Raw genomic sequence first — 15,061 nt, forward strand, 5'->3', positions numbered from 1 at the left:
ATTATAATGTGTTTAACCCATTGACGCCGGATGCTGCGCAGCGCAGCGCTGAGTCTCCTGTCAGTGTTCCGGATTGTCTGGCGATCAGCGTAACTGGTAAAGGCGGGGCCACATCTGGAAGCATGAGGGGCGTGTCCTCCTCTCGCTTCCATTCACTCCCATAGAGAGACGCAAAACTGCCGGAGCTGTATTGTCACGTTAAACCTTCTTTATCGTGGCGTATTATTTCTCCATTAAAAAATAATCCAAATGTTTCCCGCACATGTTCCCATCAAGACCTGGTTTGAAGTAACAAACGTTGCTCTTTACTGCCTGCGCATGAACGCGCTCAAACACTTGATCTGTTTGCTGCTCCAGACGCACCTATAACAGTTGCCATATCGCTGTGTTGTGTAACAAATAAACATGGTAAAACACAAATGTTGTCCGTGTCTTCACTGTCATGGTCACTGCACAGGTACATTATTAGACACCCATTAACATTCCATCCGTTACTGCACGTGCCCGTGATAACCCAGGACTAACCCAGGACTAACCCAGGACTAAGGTGCGCCCTTATAGACCGCCTGGTGACCGCAGGCAAAAGGACCAGTGCAGAACTTCGCGCTGCATGAAGGTAAGTGCGGCCGTCACCCGATCGTGCTTTGCGGGGCTCGGGGCTCGCTCTCTTAAGTCCGCGGGTACCCGACCTGGTGCAGGACTCTGACCCAAGCTGCCACAGTGAGAGCTGGAGAGATGCAGCGGCACTTGTTCCAAAGCCAAATGTTACTTCTCTCACACTACACACACTATATCCACACGACAACCAAGGTACATGTGCATCTGCAACAAGAAGCACATCATTAGAGAGAGTTTTCAGAGCCACTGGAAATATTGTAACTCCGGGGGATGGGGGGTGGGGGTGCAATATCATCGCTGCTTTACCGCACCGCAGGAGAAATTTCCTAACCACGACAGCCCTACCTGGAGGCCTGGGAGTCAGTTCCAGAACCTTCTAGGTGTAAGATGAGAGCATGAGTCACTTAGTCCCAGTGTAAGAAGGGGAAGTGCTCTATATTGACAGAAGCATCTGCTCTGTGGAAGTAGAAACAAAAACAGTGCTGTTTGCCCTTTGCCTGTTTGTTTACACGAGCTGCACATTTGAATGTTATTTTTATTCGATAACTTGGAGTTGGAGTTGAGCGGAACAGTTCATTCAAAGCCGCAGTACTCTGTATATCTCATTTTAGGAGCGACTTGGAGTTCACAAGGTCAGGTTTGTTGACAGCCTCTCTCTGGGAAGCCCTTCAAATTCACTTTGCTCTTGTGGATTACCATACATTTGTTATGTAAGCAAGGCCTCATTATTCCCCCTGCATGTTGCTGTTGTTGTCACACAGGGGAAGCTAACAGACAGTGTCCCTCTTCACACTGGCAGCCGAGACAAATCAGAGTACACGAGGATAGAGAAAACTGTTTTCACTGTTTAAATTGAAATATTTGGATTAAATAAGTAATAAAAATTGGTAATTGCTTTTGGAATCACTTGTAGGACTAAGCAATTAAAAATATTTTAATGATGGTCAAGTAATGTGTAATGGTCAGTGAGTCTGAATCTGGGTTGGTTGTTTTAATGGAGAGGTCTACAGCCAATCATCTGTCAGGAAAAAATGTGACTTGGAGCTCAGACTTTGGAAGAAGGCTTTTTTTTGGTGGAAGGTCGTCCCGTTTTTTCTTTGCCTGGAATATTCCACTGTATGAAATTAAACACATCTATCAAGCATTTTATTCTTTACAGGTGTTTCTATTGCTCAAAAATACAATAATTCTCTCTGTGAATAGGAGCGCCTCTCCATAGATCTGATCTGTAATGTAGCCTATAGTTGTCTCCCTTAAACTAGATCTTTAATCTCTAACGTGGAACAAAAAAAACATCAGGTGACAGACCCGCCACCAGAAAAGTTGCGCAACGCATCTTTAATCCAAAATAAAACTGATTTGATGAATTTGTGGGAGAAAATTGTGCACAGGACAAGATAGAGAATGTTTTCGGTTAGAGACTATTATCATTGATTTAAAAAAAAAAAAAATCACAAATTGTTTATTCTTTTTAGCCATTTAGTTTTAATAATGCTGCTTTTATTTGTGATTAAAAGCGTAAATTGCCTCAGGAGAACCAGGACTAAACCACTAAACCAGGACTGAATCAGGACTGAACCAGGACTGAACCAGACTAAAACAGGACTAAAACAGGACTGAACCAGGACTAAAACAGGACTGAACCAGGACTGAACCAGGACTAAAACAGGACTGAATCAGGACTGAACCAGGACTAAAACAGGACTGAACCAGGACTAAACCAGGACTAAACCAGGACTAAACCAGGACTGAACCAGGACTGAACCAGGACTGAACCAGGACTAAAACAGGACTGAAACAGGACTGAACCAGGACTAAAAACCAGGACTGAACCAGGACTGAACCAGGACTAAAACAGGACTAATCTTGGACTTAAGAGTGAGAGAGAACTTCGAGCAGGGTGTCCACAAAGCTTGATCATGTGTCAGCTGCTCTTAGCCGGGTGTGGAGCTCTGCGCAGGTCCTGTGGTCACCCAACAGTCTACATGGGTGCACCTCCGGACCCGTCCCGACACTCAGTCCTGGTTCAGTCCTGGTTCAGTCCTGGTTCAGTCCTGGTTCAGTCCTGGTTCAGTCCTGGTTCAGTCCTTACACGGCGCAAAAGTCCAGCATCAGAGTTTAAGTCATGGAAACAGGAAACAACCATTATCTGTGTTTTTCCATTATTCATTTAAACACAAAATCGAAAACTGAAAAAAAAAAAAATAGTTATCTGTTTTGTCATTTTGGTTTTGGAGACAAATAATGAAGTTTTTTTTCTTATTTTTGGTTTCATTTTGAAAAACGAATGATACACAGATTGAGTATTTTACTTCTTTGGGTTATTAAATGAAAACATAATATATTTAGGTCACCATGTTACCTCTTATTGTTTTAAAAAAATGCTATACTCTCCAAAAACAAAGTATTAACGTGTTTATAAGTTTCAATTTCATCCTCCCTCCCTTTGCTCACTGCACTAAGTCATTCCCCCTTCAGAGCGCTATCACAGCACAAACAGCGTGCATCCCGCTAATGAAACTATGGCATCAGGTTTGCACTACATTGCATCAGGTTTGTGAAGTTGTGGTGTATTGTTTTGTATCATGCTTTTGTAGATTTATGGAGGAGTGTCGTGTGGGAGCAGCTAACCTGAAGAAGGTTCTGAATAGGGTTCAAACTTGCATGCATGACACATAAGACCTCTTCAGGCATGTTTTTGATAAAGGAGGAACATTTAAACATGGTAGAAAGCTAAAACAAAAGTGGATTTTCCATAATACCCCCTCTTTAATATACTGTGATTGCAATTAGTTTTGCTAAAGATTGTGAGTGTGCATTGTAAACAACTCCAGGAGCATTAAGAGAGATGCAAAGTTGAACTAAGAATTAAAGATTAAAAAGAAATTAAAGATTAACTAAGAATCCCTTGTGTCCCTTGTAATGGTCACATTTTTATACAGCATTTTTCCACCTTCAGGGCACTCAAAGCACTTTACAACAAGGAACCACTTCACAAATTAACATACAAACACCAGTGTACGCAGACACTAGGGGCGAGGTGGATTGCCGTATTTTCCGGGCTATAGGTTGCGCTCTTGAGCCTCCAAACCCATCAGAAAAAAAACCGCGCGCCCTGCAGTCCAGAGCGCCCTATACATGAATCCACTCGGGATTCATGTATAGGGCGCTCCACGCGTTCAGTAAACTGCAAAGCCGCACCACCCGCCAACACACACGGAGCAGACAGCGACCGCTCAACCAAAAACACCCGCAGCCACACTCATCACTCCACGCCGAACGGAGCGAAAAAGCGAGCGCAATGTGCCACTTCTAGACACAACTGAACAACTGAGTCACTGCGAACACTAGGGGTGTGCAAAAATATCAATATATCATATCATTAAATGTGTTGATACTGTATCGATATCATGGGCTGCTGTATCGATATATCGCCAAGAGTATTTTTTCTTATATTTTACTCAATTATTTTGTTACAGAGCTACAGTTTGTTGGTTGTTTAGAGGAAGAATACTTGTTTATGCGACGTATTTGACATTTTTACTGTTTTGATGAGTAAAATGTTTGTGTTTCATATGAAGTTTGCACAAGTGGTTTATCAAAGTGTCACACTCATGATTTAGCCTTGATTTTTGTTGAACCATGTCGAATCAATTTGAAATATATTGTATTGAATTGAAAGTGTACTGTATCGAGATATGTATCGTATCGAGATATGCATTGTATCGTGGCCTATGTATCGAGATATGTATCGTATCGGCAACTTCTTAATGATACCCAGCCCTAGCGACCACGCCAACAATCCGTTGGTCCCAGACAGCACCCTCCCTACACGCCACAACTGAACAAAGCCCAGAGTCACTGTGAACTGTTAAGTTTCCTTTAAACTCTGGTGCAGCTTATTTATGAAAAAAGTTCGAAAATAGACCATTTTATGACCATTCAAAGTGCTCCTTATAATCCAGAGCGCCTAATAGTGCGGAAAATACAGTAAGTGTCTTGTTGGATTCGAACCACCAGCCTTTGGATCAGTGGACAAATGCTCTACCGACTGAGCTGATGTACAGTTTCGAGATGACAAAAGTTCTGTTAGTTCTTTGCATTCATTATATAAATAATTGCCGCCTCTGCGATTCAGTAATTGCACCACTTCATTTTGTAATTTACATTTGATTTGGATTTTCTGCACGGTGACGGGCCTACACTGTGCCGCTGAGCCGTGTTTGTCTGCTCTGGGTGAAAAGTTGCATCACTTTTTGAGGCTGCACTAAAAGAAAATCTCTTAAAGCTTGCTTCACACTAGAGGATTTCAAAATCTTCAGTTTTTAAGACTTGTCAAAAAGTGTGTAGACTACAGACACAAAGACATTTTGTAGCGATTTGTCTCATACTCACTTGAGGAACAGCCGTACCACACACCTGCCGCTTCCACCAAGGATTTTCTGCAAGTGTCACATGATCAAACGAGCAGCTCTAATGAAAACAAATACGTGAGGATACGAGGCGAGCCGCGTGCGTGCCTCTCCACGCTTTTATTCACCGTTAAAATGAAACTAAACAATGAAACGTGTGTGGGTTCCTGTATGCAACATTGCAGTTTCAGTTCATTTTTCCTGTATCCATGGCGATCCTGCATGGAGCTAGCTTTTTTTTTTTCTTTTTCAAATGACATTACAATCACATTAGACAAGCCAGATGCTTTCTTTGATGTTGCATTCGTTGATCCATCCGTCTTCCACTTGGATCTCGGGTATGACATCATGTCCACGCTTCAACCTTTTATTGTTGGACTCGGCGTTGGTGTCATGTGATGGTAGATCATTTTGGCATGTTAGCTAGCAGGAAATTGGCTAAAACCATTGGGTTACACTGAATACTGAACCATAGGCAGTGATACAGACACAGTAAAGTACTGCAGTAATATAGACGCAGTAAGGTATTGCAGTAATACAGACGCAGTAAGGTACTGCAGTAATACAGATGCTGAAAGGTACTGCAGTAATATAGACACAGTGAGGTACTGCAGTAATACAGATGCAGTAAGGTAGTAATACAGACGCAGTAAGGTACTGCAGTAATACAGATGCTGAAAGGTACTGCAGTAATATAGACACAGTGAGGTACTGCAGTAATACAGATGCAGTAAGGTATTGCAGTAATACAGACGCAGTAAGGTACTGCAGTAATACAGATGCTGAAAGGTACTGCAGTAATATAGACACAGTGAGGTACTGCAGTAATACAGATGCAGTAAGGTATTGCTGTGATATAGGCGCAGTAAGGTATTGCAGTAATACGAGTGACTGAAATTGCCATTTAAATCACCAAAGCATCCAAACACAAAAGAAACGGTTTATACAAGTGACACCGGATGCATTAATTTTGGATTCTGATTGAGAATTCTTGCTCAATCTCCGATCTAGGAAAAGGGGCGTGTCAGTCCATATCACTAGGCAACGTCCACTGACCTCTGAGTCGGTAACAAAATTAGTTACCATACATACAGATCAGAAGTACATGGGATCAATACATTTACCAAGAGAACATTTGTGGTTGGAAATGTTCAGTCATTTTAATTTAATTTTAAATTTGTTGCTGTTGGCTTCCAATTTCAATTCAGTTGGTAAGCAGTTCCACAGTCTAGTACAGGCCAGGGCATTGTCCAGCTCCCGGGCCACATACAACCCTTTGATTGACTCTGACCGGCCTGTCTCATGCAAAATAACTCTTTTCACATTGTGTCTTCTGCACATAAACAAACACAATTTGGGTTTTGGAACATTCATTACACAATAGTTTTGAAGTCTTACTGATTTCTTGGAGACAGTCACAGACCAGGATCTATGAAAAACCGACTATTGCTCCTCCCCCCGCCTGTCCTGAGAAAGCACAGGCTCCGCCCTCCAAACGTGACGTAGGCGACGAGTGAGTCGCCCTTCCTCCGCCATCTCAGGGAGGGAGGGGGAGACAAGCGTGCACCCTGATAGAGGCAGGAATAAACTTTTATTCATCATGACGATACAACGCGTTCAGCCGCATGTGTTGGACCCGGAATCGGATGAGGAATTTGAGGTGCACGAAGCTCAAGCACCGCGTCCACATCAACTGAACATTACTGATTGGTAAAGTATTAATAAACACTAGTAGATCAACTTATTATATCGTGTTCACTGCAGTGTAGAACAATGAGCTTATGCTGTCGCTTTTGTTTAGGTGTTCATGTGGGAATTGTCAGACAATGCAGGGCAGAGGTGGGGGAGGGGACAGGTGTGCAGCGCTTTCTGCTATGTCAAAGGCGTCATAGGTGTAGGTGCCGCGTCATCGTTGTAGCAGCTTTAGTTCTTTGTCATGTGGGAGGGTGACAGAAATACACTGCAATTTGTTTAAAAATGCTGAATCAATCTAAAAAACTCTTTGGCGACAAATACAGGCCCACGCAAAGTTGATTGTGTGTGAAATGGGCTCTTTAAGGAAATTTTGAATTTTTTTTTTTTTTTTATGATATTTTTTGTAAGGCAGCTGCACTTTTTCATTTCTTAGTCAGAACATAAACTCTTTCCAGTCTGAGCAGCTCATCAAAACAATGATGTTTACTGCTTTTTATAAAGAAATACAATTCATATTATGGAGAATGACATTTTGTCCCTCCACAATATTTTCTGTTTCTCATGTGGCCCCATGGAAAAAAAAAATTGCCCACCCCCTGGTCTAGTCCCCTTTGGCAGAGAGAGAAACAGTGGGACGACACGAGGAGCTCTTGTAATCACTCTGTGTACAGTTTATGATCCTGGCAAATTTTGAATTCACTGGTATTCAGCGGTTAACCAGCTAGTTTTGCAATGCTACAGACTTTTTACACCAATACAACAGACTTTCTACTCCTTCCTTTCCTGTTGTGTGTATAAACTTCACCTGGTAGTTTGTTTCATGTAAATACTCAGATATTGATCATGAATCAGGCCAAACTGTGCATTATGAACATTTAGCAAAACATTGTATTACTAAATTTCCACCCACGTCAGGTTTAAAGCACTGCTCCGGAGAACACTGTAAAGGCTGAATGGACTGGAGGGATTATGATGGCACAAACAGAGGAGGAAGAATTCACAGAGCGTCTGTGCTGGAATGAACAGTGACCCATTGGAGCTTTCCCCTCACACGGGGGCCAGGGTTACACCACTCCACTCCTCCAGTGCACACTCTTGTACTCTGTTGGCCACAATCACTGGATACAAAGAGCCTGTGGAATAACACATGGTCTCTAGGTCTTTGTCTGAGAGCAGTGTCCAAACACAACAAAACTGCCAATCAAAACTGCTCCTAGCGGTAGCCGACCTCAGGGGAAAGAAGGCACCTGATCGGTCTGTTATTCATGTCCTTATTTTTATTTATTGACAAAATAGCCAAATAAAAAATCCAGAGTCATGTAGAGTGGGTTAAAATGAACATTTTTATTCCAAAATAACAAAACTGGCAGAAGCAGCTTTTCCAATAGAATGTGAATTTGAACCATTTTGGGCAAATTCAGGTCTCTGTGTATTTTTTTATAGTTTAGCTTAGTTTAGTTTTAGGTTTAGGTTTAGTTTTAGTTTTAGTTTTTAGTTTAGTTTAGTTTATTTGACTTATTTATTGTCATGCACCATTTAGTTGGTGCTCAGCCCACATTGGCTTATAAGGCACATAAAACAATAAGCAGACAGATCACACATCAACCATAAAGTGTCTAGGATCCCAGGCTTTTAACACAAACTGAGCTTTAGCTTTAAACAAAAACTCCAGTCTCTCCTCATCAGACACGGCAAACCAACAATAAGATACATTAAACAACTGACAGCGCAGGTCATGATACAAAGGACAGTAGAACAGAACATACATTTCATTTTCAGTGTCCTTTAAGTCGCACAGAAGGATATCAGTCTGGTGCCCACTCCCTCCGTTACACCTCAAGCCCATGAGAGCAGATTAGTTTAGTTTTGGTAAAACATGTGAAACAAACACACTCACTGGTCATCCATTATTCAACAGAATCACATTTCACTCCCCTCAGATTTTTAGTGCTTTGCTTTAGGGCTGTGCTAAAAATCGAAAGAGCAATAGATCGCGATCTCTGCTTTGGTCGATCTCGATGATAAGACATGTTCATTTTAATTGGCAGGTCTACAGCCAATCATGTGGCAGTAAGAGTGCATAGTTTTACACTCTTAGGAAAAAGCACCTGAGCCACAGCTCCTCTCTTTATGGCCCCTCATGTGTTCACAAGTTTTGACTTAAATCATCATCTGACCCACACCCCTGCTCCTCCTCCCTCTCTGATCCACCTGCAGCTCCTCACCTTTTCTCCTCTTTCTCTCCTCTGGTGCTTCTCATCTTTATCATTTAAGTTACTGAAAGTAAACAACTATTTTCTCACCATTTATAAGTCAAACGTAAGACCTCATTTAGCACATGGACATTGCTTGTGTTTCTTTTGAGAGCAGCATAGAAAAACATAGAAAATCAAGATCAGTCAATAGTCAATATACGTGTTCCTGATTACTCAGAGATCTTTGTTCAGTATTGGACATTGGTTGCCTGGGATACAGAATATAAAGTTTATGCTTAAGACAGAGCTCACATTATGTAGATTCAAGTTTATAGTGAACTTTATGGGTAAATTTGAGCCATCCTTCAGTAACTGGAGTATGTAGCAGGTTTAAAGGTTGTATGAAGGATTTTTTTTGTTTCAAATTGTCAATGATAGCGTTATAGAGGTGCAGTAGCCTTGTAATTATGATGACCAAAAAAAAGAGAATAAAAATTCATCAACTCTGGACGTGTTGGGGCTAAACATTTGCCAATAGATAACGACACTGCCTCGTTATCTGTGAGCTGACAGGCTGTCAATCAAACTCCCTACGTTTCTAGCGTAACTGACTTGCCTGCTGGTACGTGGTTTACGTACGTCTGTCACGCAGTCCACAGACGCAAGACGCACAGACGCTGTTTACTCCACCAACGCAACAGTTCTTAGCGGCTTTTTTTGACCTATATCTTCCTCGCAGTTCGCACAAAGTTTGTTGCAATGGCAGACAAGAATCCAGGAGCAGTTAGCCGCAAAAGAAAGTCCGTTTTTGAGATTCGCTGAAAGAAGAAGACAAGGGGAAAAGCAGCGAAGCCAAACTAAGGTGATTCTTGAAGATTCATTCCAGCGATGGCGCAACTGAAGCAGACGCAGGGTCTAAAGACTGACGCACTGGTCGCCAAATTACTCCTGGACAGGTCACTTCTGCTTATTATGAAAACGTACTTTATTTCCAAGAGCTAGACAAACGTTTTTCAGGACACGAAAGCGATATCCTATGTCTGAAAACGTAATTTTCAAGGCAAAGAAAGAGTCCGCTTGCTGCTGCGTGTTGTAGCTAGTTCATTCGCACTGAATCTCCGCGCACTCTTCTCTGCTCCCCTTTCCTGCTCCTGTCCCCGCTGCCCGTTCCGCTCTTCCCCCTGCTCCTCACTTCTCCGGGCACGGAATCTCCGCGCACCGCTCCCCTCTCCTCTCTCCTCTCTCCTCTCCTCTCTCCCTGCTCCGCTCTTCTCCCTGCTCCTCACTTCTCGTCCGCGAACGATATGTCCGCACACCCGCTCCCCCCGCTCCTCACTTCTCCGTCTTGCCTAACCAACACTGTAGTTAGTTGTTTACAAGTCATGTGCAGCTCACCGGCTGTAAACAAACCTGTTTCTGGCGTAAAGAGGAGGCGGGAGAAGGCGTTTCTACGTAGGGAGCTGTAGGGGAGGGGGGGTGGTTTCACACATGCGCAACATTTGAAAAAGGACAAACAGTCGCTGGATTTCTCGTTCCTTGGAAAATCCTCTATACAACCTTTAAATGGCACTGCCACACTGGGGCTGTAAGGGGTCAATAGCTGTTAAAAACAGACTATAGCATTGTCCTACACACTTTTGAACTCTGAAACCTTTTAGAATTACTTTTTAATGTGTATAGTAAAAAAAAAGATATTTTATGGAAAGCAATCACAGTTAAAATGAAAAAGGTGTTTACAAAGATAGTAAAAATAATACCCTATACGTTTGTGTATCTTTGTTTTTTGAAAGAGAAAAAAAAACATGCATTGATTACTATTGCATTTTATTTCTTTTAAAAAATATTATACCTACAAAATGTGATTTTATGATTCAAAGAATTCCTATAAAATTGTGTTAGTGTAAAAATCTAGGTGGTATTCATTCATAAAAGTATTAATTAAAATATAAAAATAATCTAATGGCATCTACCTCCTGTATGTGTATGGAGTTAATATATTATTATTATTTCTATTATATAACATAAGAAAGATATATGTATAAAAAAATAACTGATTAAATGAATAGTTAAATACAAAGAAATCAAAGTTTCTATTTTTGTTCAAATTTACTAGTGTCAATCAGGCTGGTTGATGGTTTTCTAGACGCTCCAGTAATGCCTCTGAGTATCCAGGAGAGTAGTATCTGCAAACAGAAAAACAAGCCTTCATATAAAAAACACAACTAAATTCCATATATTATTTTATATTTTGAAGTAATGTCATTTATAAAACAGTAACATGTGCACACACCTGACTATCTCTTCTGGGAAGCAGCTGTTAATGGCGTTGATGTGGTCCTGTAGAACTGACCCGGGCTCTGCATCAATCTCCTGCACTTTCTTCAGTCCTCCACTGGTGACAAAGAGCCGCCGCGCTTTACTGTCATGAGGCAGGATCTGAGAGACCACAGGAGAAGAGAAGGGTAAGAAAACTGAAAAAATAGATATTATTTTTTCATTTATTTGTACACTATTTACTTGTATAGATTTTATACTATAATATACTTTATGATGGTTATTCTCATGTTATGGTTATTCATTTTAACTGATGTTGTCATTTTAATCTGATTTGGGATTAGAAAGATAAAATGGCTATAGTTCTAGTGAAAAAAATTTGACATTTTATTTTATTTACCATTTAATAATTTGCAAGGAGGCTAATGAAAAATGTATGGCATAAAACAGGCTTCATAATTCAGAAAATATAACTAAATTCAGAAAAGGGTGAGTTTATTCTATACTGTACCTTGCTGAATTGGCCAACCACATGTTTGAGAATATTGGAGGGGGCATCATAGAGTAGGGGCTCTAGACCAGGAAGATAGGTGCATTTTTGGAGGATGCTCTTCAGTGCTTTCTTACTCTGATGCACATAAGTGAATCAAATATCAGTAATTTGTCATTTTTATCTTGTAACATCATAACCACTCAGCCTTACCTTGGTCTGCAGGTCCTCAGAGCTGTTGGGGTCCATGTAGAGCTTCAATAGTTTTGGGAGCAGGCTGCACATAGCTACTGCTTTGGCATGCTCTGGAGTGTGCTGTCCAATCTGGTTTATGGACCACACTGTTGCAGCTTTGATGTGATGCTCAGGCTCCTCCGATAGGCATAAGGCAAGCTGAGGCACCCCCTAGAGGAGAGGGCAGGTACGCACTTAAGTTTCAATCCGTTTATATGACCTACATACCAAACCCCGAAGAATGCCTCCACTTTTAGATGCCGCTGGTCTTATGGTGATTAGGAGATTTTACACACACGCACCTTAGAAAGAATGACAGCCATAGCTAGATTCTCATTGTGTGCTGCTATGTATCCCAGCATCACGATCCCAGGCAGACGCATCTGTCCACTGCATTCGCCCAAGTAGTCTATAACAGTTGCCAGACTTCCATAGTTCACTATTAACTGAGCCAGCTGGAAAGTTACATAAACACTGCACATTACCTTTTCAGGTCTATGTATGCATCCAGTAATATAGTGTGTGTCATGTGCTGTACCTCTGGTGTATGCTTGACTACCTCTCTCATAAGCGTAGTGACGTTTTTCCTCACATACTCGTCTGGGTCTTTAAGGCAGGCAATTGCTGCAGGGAAAATCTCCGCCTCGATCACCATCTCAGCCAGACTGTGGGAGTGCTTACTGATCTGACTCAACGCTGAGAACACCTGTCTCTGGATTCATAAACAGAATAAACTCAGGTGGAAAGATTTTTAAACATTTTTCACATTGTAGTTGTATTTTTTATGGTTGAAAATTATGTCAAATCCAATACAGCACATGTTAAATGTGTCCAGCTTTAAGGCAAATTCAATGGTAAACTGAGCTGGTAGTAAATAAAATCAGTGTATATAAAATACATCAACAGTGTGTTTGCCCTGACCTCTACCTTGAGTTTGGCGTCTCGATTTAGAATCATTTGTGCCAAATGTGCAATAGCCCCAGTGTCCACCACTGTATGGGCCAGTTGTGGTGTGTGTTTGCAGATGTCACTCAGTGTAGAGGCAGCGATACGTTTCAGGGCTATTTCAGGCTCCTGGAGAGACAAGACCAGCAGAGGAGCTGCACCTGCATCCACGACGGCTTGAGATAGAGCTGCACAGGATACACGTGTTACAAAATCATACTACATACACTTCATTAGTTGTTCATCACAATGTCTTACATGCATTGTGCCGTGCGATGCAGCCCAGAGCCCAGGCAGCTGCCTCCTTCACCCCGGGGTCAAAGTCCTCGAGGCAGAGCACCAGAGCTTTGGCTCCTCCAGACAACACCACAGCCTCAGCCAGCTCAGGAGAGTGTTTGGCTACAGCCCGCAGCACAAACGCTGCTGCCTTTTTGTAAAACCGCTGTAGAAAACCAAGACACCGTTGAGTTTTCTAATTTAAAAGCAATGTAGTCTAAATGCACCAGGGCCCTAGATTTCTCTCTCTCTTTTTTTTTTTTTAATCATTGATTGGTTGGTCTTATACCCATGACATGCAAAAAAAAAAGTGCATACTAACATTCTGTGAATCAAGAGAGTTGACAAGTTGGGGGAGGATGTCTGCTTTCACCACAGCTTCAGCCAGGTCATTATTGTGGTCTGCCAGGCGGCCGAGAGCCAAGGCTGCAGTCTGCTGGATACTAGGTACTACATCCAGCATAAGTGGGCGTAGCAAGGACACCACACCTGTTGGGAAATAAGATTCTAAAATAAATTATTTAAATAATACCTATGTTTATATTTAAGCTTTGTTTGAATGTTCCTTACCCATATTTTGCAGAATTTCTATGTTTTGTGGCCGGTTTGCAAGATCAGCCACAGTCTCAACAAATTGCATTCGGGATCTCTGGTACTGTTGGAAAACTACAACACAAGAAAGCAATGAATAAATGAATTGGTCAAAAATGTATAATATGATGTACTGCCAGTAAAACTAGGTACTACCTCATGAAAGTAGTTTACATGACATATTATTATCTAAGTATTTTATGCATTACATAAATGCTGTCATAACCTATTAAAGACATTGAAAGAGGTAAACAACAAATGAGCTGTTCAAATGGTATAACCTCAAAAACAGGACTGGCTAACTACACAATAGGTAACATCTGCACTATGTTGCGATCATCTGCGTATGACTTGGAGGTAACACCACGACAGCATAAATAATGTCTAGGGGTTTTCCTCCTTTTTAGCGCATTTTGTGAGCTCCTTGTTTAAGCTTAACGCTATATTTGCAGAGGAATGTTACGCTCTCTTCCCAGGCATTGTTGCTGGTGTCACAAGTATCCACGTATTTGACAGTAACTAATTTTATTAGCCTACAGTTTTCACTGTAATGCATTACACTACTACATTCCTGCAATTTTGTGTATTAATTATCTAATCTATGAATATATTACTGAAACAGCTAACGTGAAGTAAATTATACCCAACATTTATGCCAGTTGCTAGCCTTTTTGTTAGTTAGCCTACTGGACCAATAGTTAACTTTGGGGTGCCAATCAAACGCAGTGTTTCTTACCTTGAATTATTTGTCGTTGACTCATTGTTTATGACTTATTTTGGACTAATTTCCCCACGCAGTCTGAAGCGGTTGACAGATCCAGATGAAGCCGTGCAGCTCGGTTTGCGTCGGTTTGAGTCGGCTTGTGTTGTTAAGCCAATGATGTTCATTATGTCTTCTTATATACATTGTCTTTAAAAAGAACCTAAGAAGTTAAAGGCTAAAGCCTTGTGTTGTTACTTGTTGCCATGGTAATCTCCTGGCAACGGCAGTCTCCCCAAAGATCGTGTTTTGTGAGGATGAGAGTCTGAGGGCAGATCAGCGGTCATCATGTGATGCAGACGCCGATATCAGGTGCTTTGGCCATCTATTTTGCCTTTCATTCTTGCTCTGTTAAACAAATGTCAGCTAATTTCCCGTTTTGCGCGCATCTTACTTCGTTGATTTTTTTTCTTTCTTTTTTTTTTTTCTTTTTGCCATTTCAAATTTGTGGAAACTTTACCTTGCTACAAAGGTTTGTCTGATTTAAATTTAAATTTATTTTTATTTATTCTTCAAAATCAGTCTAAAGTCTGGGGAAAGCTGGTATACTTTGGTCAATTGCCGGTTTAGG

General features: G+C 41.4%; 2 protein-coding genes across 2 annotated transcripts in view; both read right to left on the reverse strand.

Annotated features, from left to right (window-relative positions):
* Positions 1 to 379, reverse strand: part of LOC110172802 (sperm-associated antigen 6-like) — a 3,479-nt gene extending 3,100 nt beyond the window's left edge. Inside the window, exon 1 of the mRNA XM_055157967.1 lies at positions 364 to 379. Coding sequence (XP_055013942.1) covers positions 364 to 379 — 16 coding nt within the window. The remainder of the gene's footprint in view (positions 1 to 363) is intronic.
* A 10,660-nt stretch (positions 380 to 11,039) lies between these two features.
* LOC129410317 (sperm-associated antigen 6-like) lies at positions 11,040 to 14,491 on the reverse strand. The gene is made up of 11 exons (XM_055158063.1): positions 14,467 to 14,491; positions 13,710 to 13,805; positions 13,462 to 13,628; positions 13,122 to 13,305; positions 12,846 to 13,051; positions 12,457 to 12,630; positions 12,221 to 12,373; positions 11,898 to 12,089; positions 11,706 to 11,822; positions 11,211 to 11,356; positions 11,040 to 11,103 (listed from the first exon to the last, which is right to left on the reverse strand). Exons 1-11 carry the CDS (start codon positions 14,489 to 14,491, stop codon positions 11,040 to 11,042), a joined length of 1,524 nt encoding a protein of 507 aa, XP_055014038.1.
* Between the last annotated feature and the right edge of the window lie 570 nt (positions 14,492 to 15,061).

This window comes from Boleophthalmus pectinirostris, unplaced genomic scaffold (genome assembly GCF_026225935.1).
Source record: "Boleophthalmus pectinirostris isolate CB_2022bp ecotype Guang Dong unplaced genomic scaffold, ASM2622593v1 HiC_scaffold_22, whole genome shotgun sequence".
Classification (NCBI taxonomy): Eukaryota; Metazoa; Chordata; class Actinopteri; order Gobiiformes; family Gobiidae; genus Boleophthalmus; species Boleophthalmus pectinirostris.

Excerpts from the sequence above, each read along its gene's own strand:
- LOC129410317 (XM_055158063.1), bottom strand. The coding sequence starts at position 14,491 with ATGAGTCAACGACAAATAATTCAAG. Across the intron at positions 13,052-13,121 it reads CATCGCACGGCACAATGCAT|CTCTATCTCAAGCCGTCGTG; the intron begins GTAAGACATTGT and ends TATCCTGTGCAG. Across the intron at positions 12,374-12,456 it reads TAGTCAAGCATACACCAGAG|CTGGCTCAGTTAATAGTGAA; the intron begins GTACAGCACATG and ends GTAACTTTCCAG.